Genomic DNA, 21,248 nt, shown 5'->3' on the forward strand with positions numbered 1-21,248 from the left:
AGTGTGGCTTTATTGCGGCTATACGCTATTTTCAGTGTTGGTATGTTGATGAATCATAGCAGAACTGACAATTTCACTTCACAGGCTCTTTTTTAGCAGGAAAGGGTGGAGGAGGGAAAAAAAAAAGAAGGTGTCTCTTCCTTCTGCTATTTTCCCTCCAGAAGGGAAACCCCGGTGCTACAGTGTGGACGTCGGCATGAAGTGACTCAGAAGCTGAATGGAAACAGGACCTCCGCCCTCGGAGCCTGTTTTAAGAGCGCCGAGAGAATCCCACCTAACCCCTCTATCACTAAGCAAGCCCATTATTTCTACTAGTCACCTGTGGATTAGTAACTCTGAGCTGCGCCTAGGGAGCGCAGAGGAAATTCAACCATTGTTTGTGATGACTAGCATGTGCCAAAACAAAGAGATTTATATAAATAATAGCTGCCTGATGACTAAGTGGATCTACATCGAAGTTTTTAGTTTTATGACTTGAACGGCCAAAATATCCGTCTCCACCTCTCACGGCCATTACATTTAGTGTGCAAAAAAATAAGCAAACAAAGCAAGCAAACACAAAAGCAGACGTGACTTGCTGCCAGTTGTGGCATAAGCATGCGCCCTTCCCCCAACTTCAGTACTTTTCAACCCCGTTTTCCCATGGGATCCAACTGATCCAGTATTGGGTGAGATGGGCAGTTATGCACTTACAGGCTCACGTTATTATTTCAAGATTTTGACAACATTATGGAAAGGATCTCTACAGAGACAGACCTTTTTATTAAAGAGTAAGACTCTTTTTAGTGGTCTTGCAAAAGTTACCAGACTCTATTTACAGAGACAGTAATTTTACAATTGTTAAAACACACTTTATTCAAGCTCTACCGAAACAAAGTAAAATTTACCAAAACTGTCTTGGTTCATCTTTCCAATGCTCCAATGATCACCAACTTTGGTTTAGTTAAAGTAACTCCTTAATTCATCGTTTTAGATGTGAAAATATCAGGAAAGGAGTCAGAGGGAGGCTTTAAAAATACTCTTGAAAATATCTTTACATTCATGTTCAGTTATATATGTTTTAAATGAAATGGTGGGAGATCATTTCTCATGCAGTTTCTTGCAGTGACTTCTGAGCTTTCACGCCCACACTCTCCTGCCAGCTTTCTCAAGGGAATCACTGAGTCACACGGGATGGGAAAAAGGATCCCACATCCACATCCCCAGCATAACCATCATACCCATTATAGCATCAAAGAATCTTCATGTACTCCCACTCATTTTTCCAAAATCTACCAAACCCATCTGCTAAATAAGAGAATATCCAAACACTCCTCTTCCCCATCAGGAACACATCTGCCCACTGACGAATGCTTTCCTCCAGTGTGGGCTTAGCAGTTTTATACTGTTTATGTTTGAGAATGTGGATCCGTTTGAATGAAACCCCGACATTTAGATTTAACATCAACTTATAGAGGTGCACAGGATCACAGAAAAGAGTAAAAAGGCTTGAAATTCACTGGCATATGAACATCATTTTAAAAAAAAAATGAATGAATAGCTCTTTTTAGTGTTTAGTCTTGGTGCACTCAAGGACAGGAGAACCGGTGGTAGTTGTATATATGAGTATAAGTGCTGCCAAATGTCCAATAAAGCCCATTTGGAAATGATTGGCTGTTGGACTGCACTGTACTGTAACTGCTGTGTCAACATCAGTCTAAACTGAGGCTGATGATTGAACCCCACAGAGGGAACAGCACTCTGATTTTCCTTACTGTGCAGCGGAAGCAAGCTAATCACAATGTACTGAAAGTTAACTGTATAAAACGCGTGTTAGTCATAGAATGGAAGAATTTGATCTTATGCAACTGAGCGCCAATGTGCATTTTACAGGATAAACACCACATGTTGTTTCAGGAAATGTGATTCAGTCGTTCCCAACTGGACTCAGTCAGTTCACTATGAATACATGCAAAATGCAAGGAAATGTAATTTAAACAATGGCTAGCTGAGTTTTTGTCTCTAATAATTTCTTTCAAATGCCATAGTTTAACATCACTGCCTTAGTACTTACTTACTACAGTGACCTAGACCATTTTTTTTCACTTAAAGAGTCCCACATTACCTGGAAGTGAAGGATGATGGTCCATATCAGCCCAAGGGTCAGCTTGGGGTTTCCATCTGCAATGTCATCATTTCTGATGTTGACCAGTTTGACCTGAAAAGGTGCACGGATATATAAAAAAAAAACTTAATAGTCAATTTTACATTAATTAATTTGCACTGTAAATTAGAGAGATATTTAGTCCTGTGATACAACGCAGTAGATCAGTTGCAGCTCTGTGTGTCACACATGTATCTAAAGTTGATTTCACAGCCAAATCTTAAATCACACTATTTGCAAGTCTGTGTTGCACCTTTGTTTTTTTCCCTTTTTTTTGTCAGTTACATTACAGTAGCAGGATGAAACCGATAGAAGAATATTTAAATTAAGGAATTATAAATAGTTTCTTTCTTTCTTTATTTTTTTACATAAATTGATGCACTTATTAACTTGTTAAATCCTCACATTTAACAGTTTTGGATTTTCCAAAACTGACACAGAATAAATGACAGTTGTTTGCAAAGATAAAGTTCTGTCAGATGGCAGCACAACAAACCATCTTAACCATCTCAAAAGAAAGCATGTGAAAAACTATGCAGTCAGACGGTGAGGAGATCCCACATGAACTCATAAACTACAACCACACAGCAAGAGGCTGAGGCCAAAACAAACACCTCTAACAAAGGCATCTGAGAGAAGCACTCCGTATGACAGAACAAGCAAGTGCACGAAATATGTAACTAATGCAGTGACATTTCATTATCAGTTATGCAAAAATCTCTGACTTTACTTGAATTAAAGTCTAAACCAGATTAAAATTCTTGTTGAATGTTCATACATTCAACTGCACGTTCAATTTAAGTCTGTTCTAAAAGGTACTTTGGCTTAAATGGGCTCTTATTCTTTCTTTTCAGGTTTTGTGATCGTGTGGGGCTGTGTTTAATAACAGAAAAAAATCAGAATTGCGTCTTTGACATATTAATGATGTCATTATTTACTGACCTGTCTGTGTTTGAGAAAGTCCAGGGCGATCTGTACATTCTGCAGCTTGTGGAAGCGCATCCGGCCTTTCTCCCGCGGCTGTAAGAGAAGAGAAGACACCAAACGTCAGGACGAGGGGACACATGAGATTTGAATGACCAACAAACAGCAGGGCCCCATGACTGAGGAACAGGTGGTTCAGTGTCCAGCAACACCTTTGGTGTTTAAAACAAAGATCTACTCTACTGTATAAAAATCATCACAGTCATGGTCTCAACTTAAAACTAAGACACGGCAAATTTGAAGTGTGATTCAAATTCTGCGTGGTTGTGATCGAAGCATTTGGCCAGAACTTCGCCAGATCTGACCACTAACATGACCCTGAAATGCATCAACAAACCAGCCAAGATGTCTGCAGGTGAAAGCATGATAATGAATGATAGACGATCTCAGTGATTCCCCCAATCATCTGTCACAATCCTCGTTTTCTTTGAGACCTGCAATAAACTTCTTCCTGCACCTAATGAAACACCTTTTACTGAAGCGCAGTCCAATCGAGCAGAATCGAGCAGCACAGGACAGATTTACCCCTGGAGGGAGGAGTGATGGCCATGACATGCACTGGTGCTCCACATTTTAAGCTTTAAGCCAGTATGAAGCTTTGTTGCAGAATTAGTCAACACATCAGCTTGCAGTGATGAAACATTGGCCTTTGCTTTCAATACAGTGAGGGAACCCAATATTTAAGCCTTCACAACTCAATCTGAACATTTTAAAAGGACCATACCAGTGCTTTGTTTGTCTGGTAGCTACAACTTATTCCAACTTTCAAAGCATAAAATAACTAAAGATCGACTTCATTCTTTCCACGCACGCATCTGCATCTATTCTATGAAGTTCAGTTTGATAATCAACTTGCAGAAACAAGAAATGTCTTTGAGATAATTCATAACAAAGAACAGAGCAATTTCTTTATCAAAATTACATCATAATTTCCTCATAAAAATAGTTTCCTGTGCTCACAGGAAACTATTTTGTTAAAAATGACCTATTCCGGCATAAACTGCTGACCAAAAGCATTGGATTCATGATCCTTGTCAGAAAATGAAACCCAGACAACAAATTACGACTGTGTGAATATTGTCATTTCTTGAATGAAAAAAGATTTTGTCTTGAGGCCAATTCTGAAATCCCAGAGTCCAAACCTCGTCAGATGTATGGTATGGTCCTTTAAATTGTGACTGGTATTTTCAACCTGGACCATATTTCCTATTTTTTGTGTCTAAATGACTAATGGGGCCAGCAGTTTGAAATTGGTCCAGTATTGTGCGAGATTGTGGGAGTCTTTTAACTGCCTGTCAAAGTATTTCCACTGAAAGTGCTTGTTTTTACCACTGACAGGCTCAGATTGTTAATCTAAGTGTCTGAGAGAATCCCACAGAAATAAACCATTTTGTTTAAAAGTAAAATCCTTTTTGTTTGACCAAAAACAGCTGTTTAATCGCTCTCACCAAACTCACCAGTCTCCATTCACAGAGACTGTTATTTTACCACACTATTGTTATTTTAAACACTAAAAACATCTAAGTTTGGTACGAGCAATAGGACAGCTGTTTCTAGTTAAACAAATAGAATCTTATTCTTTAAAAGAAGTTTTATCTCTGAAGTGATCCTCTCCATAACGTTGTCAGACATTTAAAATAACAATCTGAGCCTGTCAGTTGTAAAAGAAGCACATATACTTTGCTGGCCGTGATTGTTCATAGGGACTATGTTGCAGCCCGTTTAACGGCTGAGGGCTGCAGTGGTCTCCCACAATACAGGAACAGTTTCAAAAATTGTTTTTCCTATTAGTCACTCAAAAACATGGGAAAATAAGGTCCAGGTTGAAAAATAACAAAGTTATTAGCTTTACTATGCACAAATTAATAGTTTCTTAAGGACAAGGACAGCATATTTTATCGAGGTTGTGCTCTCATTTGAATGTTTGAATTTAATTTGAAGATGTAATTACTCAAATTCATAAAGGAAACCTGACTACCATGTATAAATGACTGGACTGAAAACTACTTTATTTGCACTTCTTATCTCCTTACATGACGCCTGAGCCTGCTGGCTCGCTGATAAAATGGAAGAGGACGATGTTGATACAAAAAAGGGACAATACAGGGAGTGTGACTGTCATCATGCACAACCCAGATGCCACCTGGGGTGGTGACACATGCCACGCCCGAGGAGGCGGCCAGCCACAGTCCGGGCGCCACTCACCAACCGCACGTTCCTCACAACGTCACGTTCCCTCGGCTACCACAGCAAGAGCATCGCAAGAGAGGAAGGCAGAGGCAAAGGGGGAAAGGTCAGGGCAAAGGTCAGCAAACAGGAATTAGAGAAAGGAAAAACCAGGGGTCAAACAAGTCAGTGCAGAAAGGTTACGAGATGGAAGCAAAGAATGAAAATTAGTGTTTTAAGGCTACATCACCAGACGGTGTGTTCCCAAAAAAAAACAAAAAACACAGTGCTAAGATAAGTAAAGTAAAAGTGCGCATAACCTCAGCATGTTCTGAAATGTCCAAAAATCTCAAAGTCAACACATGCATGAGTGAAGACAAGAACCCCCCAAGAATAATACTTGACTCAGATAAACATTCAGAGCAGATTACAATGAGTAGACTGGACAGTAGAACACATATGACTGCAAATTAAGTCAGTAGGACATAAGAGCAGGGACAATAAGGAGGTTTGGACAGGACAGGACGGGGGGTTACAGCAGAAGCAGATGTCCTAATGTATCTGAAGGTCAAAGGTCACCAAAGCTCACCAGTGTCTCTCCAGAGAGCACCTCCAGCAGGGAGATGAGGTTGTGTCCATCTCTGAGGTCCTCGTAGAGGTCAGTGATGTGTCTCTGGGCCTGAGGACAGAAGAGAGGGGACGAACCTTTAAAGTTTTTCAGGGATATATTATTGATCCACAGCGAAATTCATTTTTCATTCAGTCTCCCATCATGTCAACATCAGTGGTGAACCACTGCATAACACAAACATGACTGGAACCAGACCACCTCAACGCTAAGAGCAGAAAGGAATTTCACACTCGGCACAAACACATTTGATTTAATTCCTTACTGTCAAGTAAAAATGAATAAAGCAACTAAGGACTTACACACAACAGCGAGGGACCAAAGTTACAGCCTGTGGCAACTGGGTCCACATTGATTTATTTATTTTTTACAACCTCAGTCTTGTTTTCATAATTCTGGCTGTCATTCCTGTTGGCTTAAGTATCGTCTGACACACTACGTTAACTTTGTTAAGAAACATGAGCGGTTAGATGATCAGTTGTAAACAAACACCCAGTTAAACCAGATTATCTAAGATGTTTACTTAGACTTAGAAGTTCCTCATTTCACAGAAAACCAAACATCTATCATAAGTACAATAGGTTAAAGTTGGTCTGCAAAATCTAACGGATGTTTTCAACAGAGAGATTAAAAAATTGTAATGTTTGCCTTCATTTTCTCTTCCAATCTTAAATCCTGCACGGTGTTGTTGCTGTGTTCCCTAATCACAGCGATAAAGGGCCGCCCACACCAAGAACGACAATTACACAAATAAACATAATGAGCATCCACACTGATAAACGATAACATTGTGTAAACAATGGCGCTTTGCATGCCAGCTGTGTCGGCAGATTAGGAAAATGGCTCTGATGACCTGTTACTGCTGCACGCTGTTCAGACAAACAAAACGAAAAGCAGAAGGATATGGGTTTATAAAACTCTTCAAAGATGACAGGAGTCAGGAGAATCTTCTGAAAACAAATTGTATTCATACTTTTGTATGAATCAGCATCAATTATGATGACAGTCATCAAAGAGGACATCGGGATGGAACAAACGAACTTCAGGTAAAAGTCATTTGCAGCCTAATATTATAAAACCCACTTCCAAAAAAGTTGGTACATTGTGTAAAATGTAATTAAAACAGAATACAATGATTAATAAATGCTTTTATTTTAATTGAATGAGCTACAAAGACAGAGTATTTAATGTTCAAACTGATAAAGTTTCTTGTTTTTGTAAATATACACTTGCTTATCATTTGCTAATGTCACTGTCATTATAGTTGTGGTGTGGACTCCATCTGATTCAGTTAGAACAATGTTTAAAATTATGTATACATAGTTATAGTTATCATTCTTACTGTGAACGGCCCCTTAAGGAGATAAGTGCAATATTATATTATAACCAATAGGAATGGTATGAGAACTATGAAAAGAAGACTCAACCCTCATAAACTTTGTGTTGTAATTATTATTTTTCAGCTGTTGTAAACGAGTTACAAAACGTGTAAAGACAAGTTGCACTGCAGAGAAAGCTCCTACAGCAGTTAGACACAAGAGTCCTTGTGTTAAAAATGAAGGGAACAAAGGTCAGAGGTCAGCTGCTAAGGAGCTCAGGTAAAGTTTGGACTGAGAGGGGGTAAACATGTTAACACAGACATGCAGCCAGAAATGAATGTGTGTCCACTCAGCACTCTGCTCACAGACAGCACCTACCTCTGCCTTCCAGTGCTGATGGGAAAGGATGGAGGACAAGATGAAGGATGGAAAGAAGAAACAGTTTGATGAGAGAAGATATAAAACTGCAGGGACTCGTGAGGGAAAAGAAGAACAAAAGACAAACACGCAGACGCTAGTTTGGTTTGATAGATGTTAGACAAAGACAGTTGGTTGTTTTCTTTTTCAATCATCTGATTTAGTTCACAACTATTTTCACTTATTTTATGAATGGAAATCTGGTCTGGATTGTAGTGGGATACATAAAACCTAATTAAAACAGAATAAAGCCTGGTTTTCATTCTCTGTAATCTGAAGAGAGATGTAAGACATGACAGTAGATGGCACTTCTGAGCCAGATGGATGCAGAAATGGAGCGTTCTTGGCTTCATAGTTTAATCTCATGACTTTGTTGTGACCACGAGTCCAAATCGCCTTGAGGGCAGCCAGATCGCCGACCCGCTCCAGTCTTTTGGACCCAAATCTGAGGGATTTTTTCCAACAAAAAAAACAACGACTGACGACAAAAGGCCGTGAGTCATCTCGTGTCACAGGACGCACATGGAGGATGGCAGACATTCCTCATAGTTTAACACACTTGGGTTCCCGTGTGAAAACAAGAATTCATCAACCTGAACGTGTCGACTGCGCAGCAGTCAGGCGAAACACGTCAGGTAGAGCCATGCTGTGCTTAAAATACACTAAAATCTGTGGAAAGATAATCAAGAACATGGCTACAGTATCTAATTGCAGATGAGTAAAAACACATACTGGCAATTTTGATGTATCATATGTAATTTAACTAGTCTGTTATTACTTGAAACTGAGAAAACCCTGTTATACACGAAAATAAATGGGTATGAGCATTATTTTCTTCTTTTCTTGTTGTCATAACATCACATTACTTGAGCTATTTGCAGGGTGGATTTAAGTACAGTATCTACGGAAAACTCAAAACTCAAATACAGAATATAATTCAAAAACACTGAAACCTTTTCCATGATGTTTCTGAGTGTGATTCTGCTTTTTGCCTCTTGATAACGTTTAATGAAGACTAAGGGACTGTGTCTATCAAAACTGTTTTTTCCTAGCTGAAAACGTCAGGTGCTCTTCTGAAAAACCTCAGTTGGGAACTCTTGCGAGCGCTTTGGAGGCACGTTTTTTTCAGGTTGGTTTTGGTTGGTATGATGCAAAATATCTGCAAAGGCAATGGTGAACTTGTGTACCTAATTTTGCAGATATTTTGTATTGTCAAGAAACACTGGATGTAAAAATGTCAGCACAAGATACAGTACTTGATCTGGGAGGACAGAGGACAGATGCACTAGTCTGTGTTGATTCATGAGATTCTGTGGCCAGAAATTGTAACTGCTGGAGTTTGACTTAAATACAACAATCTTTACGTCAGTTGGAGTCCACATAAAGTTAGATCTGCTGATGAATCGGTTAATGTCCCCAGTTGTTAGTTACAAGACTAATCAAGACCTCAAAGTAGAAATCAAAATTCCTGGTACCTGGTTTGCTAAATGAGTCGGCAGAAAATCAACTGTCTATGAAAAGGCACAAAATAGTAAAAGAAATGCTGATCACAAGTTCCAGAGTTTTGCTGAACCAACAGCACAAAAGCCAAAGATATTCAATTAATTATGATAAATTATAAAAGCAGCAAAAATTCACATTTAAGAAGCTGGAAATAAACAAATGAAGGTTTTGATTCTCTACTTGATAAATCATTTGAATTATCAATCAATTATTAAAACTGTTGTCTTTGCATTAGACTTGTCATTTGTAGCACAAATTTAGCTATTTGATACAGAAAATAACTGTTAGTAGCTGCAGCCCTTTATTAAGCACCTGACTACTTAGATCAGGGGCTTACATTTTACACATACAGTAGGAAGCGCTTCATTTTAAGGTTCGTGGGCCAGAACACTTGACAAGTAATGTCTACCAGTATCATGGCTGCAGACATATTTAGCCCCTGCACACACAGGGTGTAGGAGTTGAGTCCTGGAGCTTCCTGTTCCCCTGCAGAGCCCCGAGTAGCCGCCCTGGTAGTCTGGAACCCAGATGTGAAACCTGAACGAGCGCGGCCCATGATGCCGCTCTTCCTGAGCTCCAGTTAAAGCGAGGCCAGGTGTCTGTGACTCATTCCCTCACACGCACGCAGTTAACACAAATAACATGTGTGGATTTTATGGTGTGGAGGAGCAATTTGTGTAATGTTTTTCACCTTTTCCAAACTGTTTCACTTTTTTAAAGAGACATGTAGGGAATCCAGATCTGATTTTTTTTAATACTCAGTATCTAGTTCATCTGTAGCTGATTTCAGGTAACTTTTTCCAGCAGTGAGACTTGGTTAGATCAGACAGCCCATTATAGCCTAAGGAAACATTTTTGTGTAATTTAAGCTACTGTAACCAGGTGGGATATGAAAGTAACTGCTCGAATTTGACTTCAACAGAACAACCTTGAGGTCATTTAAGGACAGCTGTTTGTCTTGAGTTATGCTCCAAATGTGCTGAAGTTAACTCCTTATTCACTTATTTTGGGTTTCATAATCTAGCCGAATGAGCATTAGTGTTGCTGAGGTGGATCTTACCTTCATCAGGTGCTTGTTGACCCATTTTGTGAAGGTCTTTTTCTGAACTCTGTCCCGTTCATCTGTGGAGAAACAGACACAACACAGGCTCAGTTTTATCTGGATCAATGTTAACTTTTTTGCGTATTTGAACTTATCAACTCCAAATAGTCAATACGGTTGGTGAACATTTTTCCAAAACATACTGGTTTATAAACTTAATGTTTAACCTTCATCAACATGCTGTGAAACATCTTTGAAATCAACTCTGATCAGGATCTGAAAATTTTAATAGCTGGTGCATTCAGTAATGCTTTTGCTGAAGGTGCATTCAAAGGAGACTATCAACACGACTTAAAATGTTAACTAGGATTGATTAACTATCTCATGCAAGTTTCAAGTCTCTGCAACTTGATTTTAAGCACATAGTAAAGATGCATGCACAAAATAACGTATTAGACATTAATAAAAATATTTTCATCCTTCACCCCATAACCCCTAAGATTTACTTTGTGACCCCTCATAGGAGTCCTGACCCATGAGTTGGGAACTACTGATTTAGAAGATGGTTTGCAGTAAACACAATTTATATCTTATGAGCCAAAACATCCAAAACCACAGTTATGGTCCCAGATTTGATGAGATCCACAGGGAAACATAACTTGTACAGTTCTTCCCAGAGCTGCACAGAGTCTGATAAATATTGCCCCAAAAGAGCCTGAAAACAGAGCGCCGAACATGTGACATAAACAGAGGCTGCAGAAGATGCTTCAGGTGACACAGAAAGTAACTGCACTCCCTCTTACGGTGGTTTAAAATCAGCCCAACAAAACAAAGAAAGAAAGAAAGGTGTTTTACTTGTCAGGTGAAACACAAGTAAATTACCTCCGACATCCCTCAGATTAGCACTTCTACAGCCACGAACATGTTCTACCTTGCAAGGCTGTTGCTGGTTTGTTTTTCACAGTCTTCCTTATCCAAAACAGGACTCTCACATACCAGCAGGTACTGAATATGTTATGTAATATTTTCTCTAACTTTTATCAACCAGGCAGTGACTCTGGAGAGATAACAACCAAAACAATGATTACACCTCTTTGCCACGGGGCTTCAGTGAGGAACGAGGGTTCTTGTCAAACACAGAGGCTGGTATGATGTAACAAAACAAGTCTGTCTATGAACAAAAGTGATTCAACATTATGTGACTTAATGTTTTTAAACTGACGAGACAGTGAAAACCATTATATGTGACTTCCTTATCAGTCACAGTGTAAGGAGCTTGACAACATTATCAGGATGAAAACTGAGATCAAAGCTCGGGTAACAGAAGTGATCAGATGAAAAGGGAACAGAGAAACCAAAGGAGACAGCATGCCACGGTGCCAACGCCCAAATCAGAGTGGCATTATGTCGATGACTCACAAACACACTTGTGACTTTCAGAGAAGTGAAATAAACCTCAAAAGCAGAGAAATTCTACTATGTCATTTGATCATGAGTGCATGACTTTGCATCCAGGTTGAATAAGTGTGATTCAAAACAGAAGAAGGATTCATCTGTGGAGAGTAAATCCTGCAAACACATTACACTTTTTTTAAATCATTAAATACAATAAGTGAAATCAAGGTCAGACAGATTTCTGAAAGCTGCACTTAACATGTAAAAAGTTAGACCAGTGAAACACACGACTCAGATAAGCAAACTTTACTGATCCCTCTAACAAATAATGTGTTAGCTTGGCAGAGTTTTGTAGCCTGGAGCAGCAAACTCAGCTGCGGATGTTTCCTTTCATCCTCCGAGGCAAAAAAACTTTTGAAGATGAGGTGCGAGATATCAGGTCTCCTGAAAGAACAGTATTGTTCGTTCATTGCAGTATGACTGCATGATATCTGCAAAACATCCCGTCATTCTGTTATCAAGTAATACAGATGCAGATGAGTGTCAAGCAGAAGAAGACAACATGTGCTTTTTTATATTATTTTGTTTTTAAAAAGAGGAGAAAAGCATGTCTAGTTGATGCATCTGCAGCATTTCCTCTGTACTCAGCATTAGGATGTAACAATATATTAAATATCACAACACTGCAATAAAAAATGTCTCAATAGTACTGTGATGATTTCTACTGTGATATTACGTGGTCAATTTTTATTGTATTATTTTAATTACATTTTATAAAAGGACTGCTGCATTGTTTTTGTTTTTTTTCCAACTGTACGCATAATTCAAAGATTCAGCCTATTTTTTTGCACATGCTTAGGTCAAGACTGGCTACTTTTATTTCATTTTATTAAAGAAGGGAAGCAGAAGCTTTTTAAGTTAAAGGGAAAAACTTTTTTTTTTTTTACGAACAAAACTGCTGTACACATCAGATGTATTACTTAATATGGGCCATTTTTTCCAAGTCATCATTTTCCTATGTATTTTAGTGTAGTCCAGATGCTTTAGACGTGATGATTAGAGCCTCTACTGTAAAAAAAAAAGGGATAATCATCATCAGAGAATCATCATTGCAAAATAAACTTTGACAAGGTGATGCAAGACCCAATGCAAAGTAGCTTAATACACAGCTACTAACTAAAAAATACATAAAATGTTAATTTCAGAATTATTTTATTGATTTAAAAATTATTTTATTGCTCCTACAGAGTCAATGATAAGAACTGCGTCCATAGCAACAGTCTGTTATTCATAGCAACAGCCTGTTATTCATAAACAACAGACCTTATAATGCAGTAAATGACCAATCAGAATTGAGTATGTAACAAAGTTGTGTAATAAACATAACTAAGACTCAAACAGGAACAGATATGAGACAAAACTAGAATTATTGCTCAAAGCACCAAAGCTTTACAGAGGAACACTGATCTAAAAACTGTGCTAGAACACACTGTCTGGTCGGGTGTTTGTCATTTTGCAAGTTTAAGTTATTTTCCTGATAATCTGTCTTTGTACAGTAATAAGAATGAACAAGTAATATGAATGCAAGCCCTGTTTACTGATTTGTCTGTCTTTGGTGGATGGGTGTCGTCACACTTGACCAATAAAAAGAGGAAAAATTATGACACACAAAGGGGCGTGGCTCGTTTGATAAAAGAGAGGCAGAAGACCACCACAGACAAAAGTAGACACTTTTTAGACTTAACTACAATTTCTTCATGACAACAAAATGAAGATTCTCAAAGAGGATTTCAACAGTGAGCTGAGGAACATACTAAAACTACAAAAAAAAAACTTCTACAACCTCTGTTTTAAATAAAATAAATTATTAGGAAAACACAACATATCTCTAAGACAGTGCCACTGAAACAATGTAAAGATGATGACAAACTCTACCTTTCCTGTAAGCCTTGAGCATCCCCTGGTAGCAGGAGTCCTCTATGAAGACCATGTCACTACCCACACTGTCAGAGGAGTAGTTCCTGAATCTCTGCTTCATCGCCATGCTGGAGTAGTCTCAGTGATAAGAAACTAAACAAAAGCCTCTGCAGGTTGAGAGAGGCGATGTTGTGTACTTTATGAGACTTCCACTTCTTCTTATTGCCTGAAACGCTGCCTCACAGTGTGGGATCCTGCAGTTAAGTGGGAGTGTTCAAGCCACTGATTCAGTTCCTGAACACAACTCTTACTCCCTTTTTCCTCCCTTTGGTGTCTCTAACATTCTTTGCTCCGATGTTTTTTTTTTTTCTTTCACCATCTCTTGCAAAATAACTGCCAGCGGGCTGCGATGTCAGGAGCTGTCAGTCACCACAGAGTGGTCTTTAGAGAGAGAGGGTGGATTCTCCTCCTGGCCCTGCCCTGCTGTGTGCCGTTATGTTCGCCCCAACCCCACCCATCGGACCACACCTCACCAAAGACCCTCAGCTCAGTGAGCAACCAACCAAAAGAGACCTCTGCACTGATTACATCCCATTCCAAATGTGGATGTTAAGTTAGTTGCACCAAACAGAAAACTGCCTAAGAGACCAAAGAGGCCTCTTTTTTGCATGTTTCATTCTATTAACTACAAATTTCAGATACTTTCATACACTAATTTCATTTCATTTGTAAAACTATGTATGTGGAAAACTCTAATCAACTTTGCTTTACCATATATTTTGTCAGTTGCCTCATTGTTAAGTCATAAATAGACAAAAATACAAATTAATATTCTCCATTTTACTATGAACATGTTTTATTTCCTTTTAGTTTGAGCATTTCACTCTGTGGCAGCAGAGCCTTTGAGTGCTTTTGTACAGCTGCTATGAAATTTAAAGTTCGAACACACCTCCTATATTGTTCCTGCAACAATAGTAAGATGTTTTCCACAATATAAAAGTTACTAAATGCTCTAAAGCAGGACTCATGTACTTGCTGATATGATACAATTAAAGCAGTAGTAGAGGCATTTTCTGATGGTGGTATGGGTATCGGAACAACCATAGCTGTATGCAATCTTTGGAGAGCATTTGTTGTAAATGTTTTTGTACATGATTTTAGGTACCTGTGGTTGCTTTTAACAAGAGCATCAGCTAAACTTCCAATAGTGACAAAGTTTATGTAGCATGTCAGAGGTCTCGATAAACTACAGAACAGCAACCCTTCAGATGATCTGCAGAAACAGCTTAACAGGGCTTTAACCCAGATCAGCTCACTGTGATGGAATACAGCACAAAAACTGAAAAATCTAATGTGCATCTATGAAACTAGGGCTGACCCAGATGCTTTGAAGCTTCTGCCACTGCTATAGTCCAAATCAATATTCAAATGCTTCATTTTGTTTGTTTGTTACAGAAAGGAAGGAGCTGTTGCATCGGCTGCACTGACAGTGGCTTTTTTATGGTGTTTAATTAGTCTCAGAAATCATGTACATAAAAAGTAGGCGGGTGCATGTGATAAGAGCGCACAGAGCAGTACAAGTAACTAACGACTAAGTTTGAAGAGAGAAGTGACACAAGTTTTGAATGTTTCTGGGTAATTTTCACTGAAGCTTCAAAGCCCCAAAGATGGTATTCAGGATAGCTCAGCATGAAACTAAACTTTCAAAAAGACTACCTCATTTAGACCAATTCTGGACAGATCGGTCCACTGGAGCCTGTTAACCCAAACTGAACCCCACGTGCCCGAGCTAGTAGTCACCAATGTGTGGTCGGAGGCTGGACATGCCACACAACACCACACAGCCTCAATGAAAAGCCTGTTCCTGAACACGGAGGGGACATGCCAGAAGGCAGTCGAGCCAGACAGTGGAAACAACATCAGCCGTTTCTCGACATGGTACAATCACCAGAAAACCTTGAGCATGAGCGCTCTGATTCCATCGGGGCACAATTACGGGGAAACTGGCACCAATGGGTTTGTTTCGGTACATAAAAGAAACAGCAGACGCTTTTCTTGGAGGGGGGTTTGTCTACAGGAGAAAATCCAACAGTAGGAAGAATAGAAGCATTTTAAGATCTTTAATGAGAACAGCCTGCTGTGAGACCAATATTTTATTTGAAGCATTTGGTTTGGACTATTTTTCTTAGATGAATTGTCCAACCTTGAGTAAAAGCTTCTGTTGAGCCAGAAACACAAGATGTCAAAAAAGACAAAAGAGGCAGTCAGAGAGTCAAGAAACTCTTAGTGGAGTAACCACACTGTTGCAGAACATTATCCCAGACACAAAGCAGCTATTGTGACTGTGTGTGGATTGACTGAACATTGTGTGTCCATGTGCACGACTGATGTTGCATCTGCATCTTCTTTATGCAATTAAACTCTTCACTGCAAAAATACTCTCTGATAAAAACACAGGATTGCTTTTTTGCAAGTTAGGTATTCACGTGTTCTAAACTAGCACCTCCACACTACCACATACATATCCCATAGCGCCTAAATACCTGCAACACCTTTCACCCTTAGCAGCATCAATTTTCCGTGCAAATACTGACAGACTGTAAGGCTTTAAAGGAGAGAGATTTTTTGGATGCCTTCACAGGGAGGTGGCTTGTCGGGACTTGAGAAATGGAAGCTGCTGATATAACACCTTTAGACCTAAACACGACCCTGTAGACCGTGTACAAGCTAAAATGTGATCTTAGAATTAAAAATATAGCTGCTAGCAGCAATTTGCAGGTTCAAGCCCTTTTACGCCCAACAGAAAGAAGCAGCTCAATAAAATATTAAAAGAGGTTTCAGGCTTTACAAAGCCACTTTAGTTGGTTTAATTCTGTTTAAAGGAGTGACACCAATCACATATTTGCTTCATCATCACAAAGCCAGCGTTTCAATAATTGTGCACTAAAAGTTCCATTTGCTCCCCTATATTGGATTTGAACAAAACTCGGTGCAGATGGTGCAGGATTTCACTCGTGAGTTTCATCAGAATTGTTCAAAGGAATCTTGAGTTATGAGAAAATATGTGCTAGGCCACGCCCACTTCAATCAACCAATCAATATGGCACTATAGATATTGGTTTATACCCACCCCCAATTCATGCTTTCTGAAACTAGTGGAATTCTGTCCCCCAGGTTTAGAAGTACACATTTTTGGAAGTTGTGGTGCCCCTTATGGGTTGGGCACAAACTGCTTTGGTAGACCTATTGCCAAACACAGCCTGAAGATGTGTACCTGGATTTAGGAAATTAATTAAGATGCTAACAAGCTTTATGCAACTTTTGATAAGTTTGGTCCAATAAAACATACACAGTCAATTCAGTGACAATTTGACCTACAATTTAGGAAGAGATGTGAAAAATGTGTTTTTCAAAAACTCAAAATACTGGAAAATCCATCAGGTAGACTTTTATGGCCCGAGTCATTTGTATAGCACAGTGTGCTCACTGTGTGTCCAATTTCAAGTCGACTGGACTAACAGTGTGAGGGGCGTGGCTTTTCCAAAATATCATTTTGGGACACCATCTGGGCAATTAGGTTCATGTTTCTTGAGAACCACTTGCGCATCATTTCTGGTTATTGGGCTGAGTTTCATGGTTCTAGCAAAAGGACAGACAGCAGTCAAGGATTCTTAAGGATCTCTAGAATCAGCAAAGTATCGTGTGTGAGAAAAAAAAATAACATTGTTGGCTGGAAGGTGTAAAAATCTGTCCAAAGGCTTATGAAATGCAAATTTAAAATAGTCACATTCTTGTTTTTTCTTCCCTAGCTGCATTATTTATTATTATTGCAGCAGGATTGTGTAGCTCCAACAACAAAATGTTAAATTTGTGCTCATTTCAAAAAGTCATTAAACAACCAGACATTGCAGTGAGACTAATTTTGATTTCTTGACTTAAAACAAAATTCTGTTCAAATGTTCAAACAGTAACGAAGGGTCACAAGCTCTTGTACATGATGTGAAAAAGTAGCACTATCAACCACTATCAACAACTCACTGCTGGTTTGTACGCACAGTGCAGGACTGTGTGGATTTCTCCTTTCTCCTTTCCCTGTTACTGATAACATGCGGTGATAACGCCAAGCAGTGAGACCTGATAGGAGATTTTTATGATGACAGTGCTGCCGTGAGAAGCATAAAACTCCACGCATTCCTCCTGAGGGCGCGCCGACCCTCCTTACAGGCAGGGGGAGCCGCCTCTCTGTGATAACACCACCCCTACCCCAAAAATTCTTTGTGCCTGTTCGTCTGTGCAAGTGACAGCATGCGATGCGAGTCCCGCTGAGGACAGGAATGTAACCAAAACTGCGTATCATCTGGATAGCAGGTCCTGATGGGGTTTATGATGGAGGGATGATGGAATGAGAAGTTGGACAGCTCACGGAGGAACTTTGCCAAGGTGAGGAATGGAAGCCCCAGGGCATTATGGGGCAGATCCAACCTGGAGCTGGCAACAAAGACAGCATGAAAGCATGAACTACAACAGAATAAGACACAGCTCTGTCTATTATAACAGTGAGGAATTTATTCCTCTTCAAAACAAACTCAGGTGCTGATACGCACTGGTGGAAAAAAGTTTTAGGAGATGCAGATGAACAATAAACTCACTGAACCGAAAAAGCAACAACACAGAGGCATTTCTTGGGCAATGTTGCCCTTTAAAGTTGTCCCTGACGCTGCCCACATTATTATTTTTCTCCATAATTATAAAAGGCTGATGAGTCCAACTCACTTTTGCAATAGGAGTATCATTTCCACTGAGTGCGCATTCAGAAAACACATGTAATTAGCCACACATGGTGTTTACAATCTTGTGGTTATGAAAATATGAGGACTGGATAATTGCTGGATTTAAGACCTGCAGAGCCAAGCCAATTAAAGAGAGGATGAAGGTGTTGCTCAACACGTTTGTCTCCCTCTTCTGTTGGAGAAGCTACACTGCAAACCATGAGAAATATGTAATACTCAACTACAATTCACTTTAATATCTAACTAACCATTAGCTGCCAACCTCCTTGGCTCTTAATCAGAGTTCAGGCTACTGTTAAGAAAGGCCAAGGTCTCTAGGGGCCCAGCAGTGTTGACTTAAAGTCATAAACAGTTACTTCTGCATGTGGGAAGAGTGATTTGTGAGTGGTTGCCATGACGATGCAGCAAAAACACACTGAGGCTGTGAGTCCATCAGTGTACTGTTTACAGAGCAGCGGTTTTTGCTCTAAGACTCCCGAGAGAGTTTATAAGAAAAAGAATCATTTCTCACAGCACTGAACATCCATGGAAAGACAGACATTTAGAAGATAAATTAACGATAATCTTTGTCACAAATTCAGAAGGCATAATCAGTAGAGAAAAACATCCATTCACTTTGATTACTTGGGTTGAGTGGTTTGTATATTCAACTCTCAACACAGTGATCGTGTCACGAGGCCAGACACACACACATTATTCTTTTCTTTTTTAATCAAAGATCATCCAGTACTTGCTCTTTAGACTACAGTTCCTGGTATGACAGGGTTTCTGGAGATTTCAACAAGTTAAATTCAAGACTTTTTAAGACATTTTAAGACCATTATAAATGCAACTTATATTGGCAACAAAAAGTACAAAGGTTTCAGCAAAGACAGAATCAGTTTTAAGCAACTTAACTACATCTTCATTGCAGAGGAGGTGCAGGAGTGTAGCACCCAATAACATAATAACAATAACCTAATAATTGTCCCATTCTTAATGTAATAACTTATTACATTTTTGACCGAGATTATATTAACTGGGTTGAAAAAGATTTTAAAAATGTAGTAACTTGGAGCCAATGATGTAATAATATACTTATATCACAATGCTAACAAATAAAATGTAAACATAGTGATGTAAGTATATTATTGAATGATCAGCTCCAGCTTTTACATATTTATGATTCTTTTTAACCCAGTTATTAATGTAATACATAATAAAAAATATACTGCGTTATTGATCGGAAATTGTATTATAATATTGACCTTTTATTACATTAACAGAAATATTATTACTTTATTGACACTATTACATTATTGCAGTTATTACATTACTGGCTGCTAAAAGAAGCTAATGTTGTTAGTGCAGGGCGGGTCCAACTTGGTTTAGTTTTGCAGTTGTAACAGCGTGATCAATACACACTGAAAAGTGAGAAGTTTTTGAGCACCTTTATTAAAGTAATAATTAATTTAAGATGCAGATGAAGACCATCAAATGATTTTAAAAATTGTTACATTACTGATCATAATAGCTGCATTTGAGAAGCTGAAAATATTTGGCGTAAAGGAAATGTAATGATTAGCTCAATTAATCAATTAGCTTTTTCAGCTTTACATTACAATACACTCTGCTCTGTGGGAGAGCTGCAAATGAGGACAATATCATCACTGATAAAATGCTCATAAACAATATTATCTTTGTGTCGACTTCTATAAAAGTGCAATAAAAGTTAATCATAGATTAATTATTTCTGTGCTCAGACACTTCCTGGACGCCCACTCTTCTGACCCTCGAGGCTTGTTGTATGGTGGGTGGGGGCATGGAAAAGGTTAACAGCATCACCATCAGTACCCCAGCAGCCCCTCCCTACCAGAGCCTCCTCCTATTACAGCGCTGAGAGATGGAGACAGCGGCGGACTGCTCACACCTACCTGCGCAGCACATTCTGCTGTACAGATGAGAGCCCACTTCTCCGCAGCTCATCTCGTGAATGTAATTAGTTCGTCGATATAAAATTTCCCGCTCTAGGCCGCAGTACCAGCCCGGCAGAGCAGCGCGCATCGTCTCCTCCGCTCCGGCCATCCTGCCGTGTGTCTGTGCCGCCGCGCGTAAACAGCGCGCCGCTGGACTTTTGTTGAATACGCCCCCAGACTCGCGTATTCCTCCTGCGTGGTACCAGCCCTCAAAAAACTTTTCCCTCTCCTCTTATCCGAGCCACATGGAAAAGAAAAAACACCCGGGGGTCGTGTCAGATTGCAGACTCTTTGTCACAAGCCCGGCCCACTAGTGTTTTGTTTAGTGAGATGATCTGGAGAGCTCTCAGCCGCTCCATCCCGCTCTGTTGTCGCCTTCGTGCGTAGCGCGTAAGAACGATTTGTGCCATTAAAGCGCGGCTGGGAGGGACATCCCTGAAATACACAGAGCGGAGGGTTGTATATACTGCTGAGGACTCCACACTGCGTCCTTATTTTAGCATGTGTGATATCTGTGCCTCTCCCAGATTACATAACCCTCCAGAACTCTAAATGCAAAGCAGAAACTAGAGTCACTTCTGGGAAGACTCATTGATCTGAATTAAAACCAGAGAGAGACGCTCCTTTCTATTGTCTCGCTGTGTGGAAACACACACACAGAGACGCAGAGGGGCAGAGTGCAGGTTTGACGTTTGCCCGCGGGTGATAAATCATCACTTTCCCTCCACATCTACACAACAGCTGTGGACCATAAATAACTCCGACAGGGAACTCTTGTTTTCTCTCTTTCTTTGCGTAACATTGAGAAATACTTCACATTCACGAGCAGGAATTTGCTTATTTTCAAGTTAAGACAGCAGACAGATCAGCATGAAGGGAAATAAACTTTGTCACAGCAATTACGAATGTTTTATGAAGGGGGAGTGGCTTGGAAGTACAATCTGGCTATAGGACTGTAGTTTAAGTTTTTTTCTTCACTTATCTTAAAG

General features: G+C 39.5%; 1 protein-coding gene across 8 annotated transcripts in view; it reads right to left on the reverse strand.

Moving 5' to 3' along the window:
* Positions 1-21,248, reverse strand: part of pleca (plectin a) — a 60,157-nt gene that overhangs the window by 33,126 nt on the left and 5,783 nt on the right. For 2 of the 8 annotated variants that reach the window (XM_084739977.1, XM_084739975.1), the window contains exons 1-6: positions 20,218-20,715; positions 10,221-10,282; positions 7,619-7,633; positions 5,883-5,972; positions 3,086-3,163; positions 2,105-2,197 (exon numbers count right to left, since the gene is read on the reverse strand). In XM_084739977.1, the coding sequence (XP_084596103.1) occupies positions 2,105-2,197; positions 3,086-3,163; positions 5,883-5,972; positions 7,619-7,633; positions 10,221-10,282; positions 20,218-20,368 (489 nt within the window). In that variant the 5' untranslated portion in view covers positions 20,369-20,715. Of the gene's footprint in view, positions 1-2,104; positions 2,198-3,085; positions 3,164-5,882; positions 5,973-7,618; positions 7,634-10,220; positions 10,283-13,532; positions 13,701-20,217; positions 20,716-21,248 lie in introns of those variants that run through there. The other 6 variants (XM_084739978.1, XM_084739976.1, XM_084739982.1 and 3 more) reach the window with 4 other exon arrangements.

The sequence above is a fragment of the Lutjanus erythropterus genome, chromosome 16 (assembly GCF_056507025.1).
Source record: "Lutjanus erythropterus isolate fLutEry1 chromosome 16, fLutEry1.hap2, whole genome shotgun sequence".
NCBI lineage: Eukaryota > Metazoa > Chordata > Actinopteri > Lutjaniformes > Lutjanidae > Lutjanus > Lutjanus erythropterus.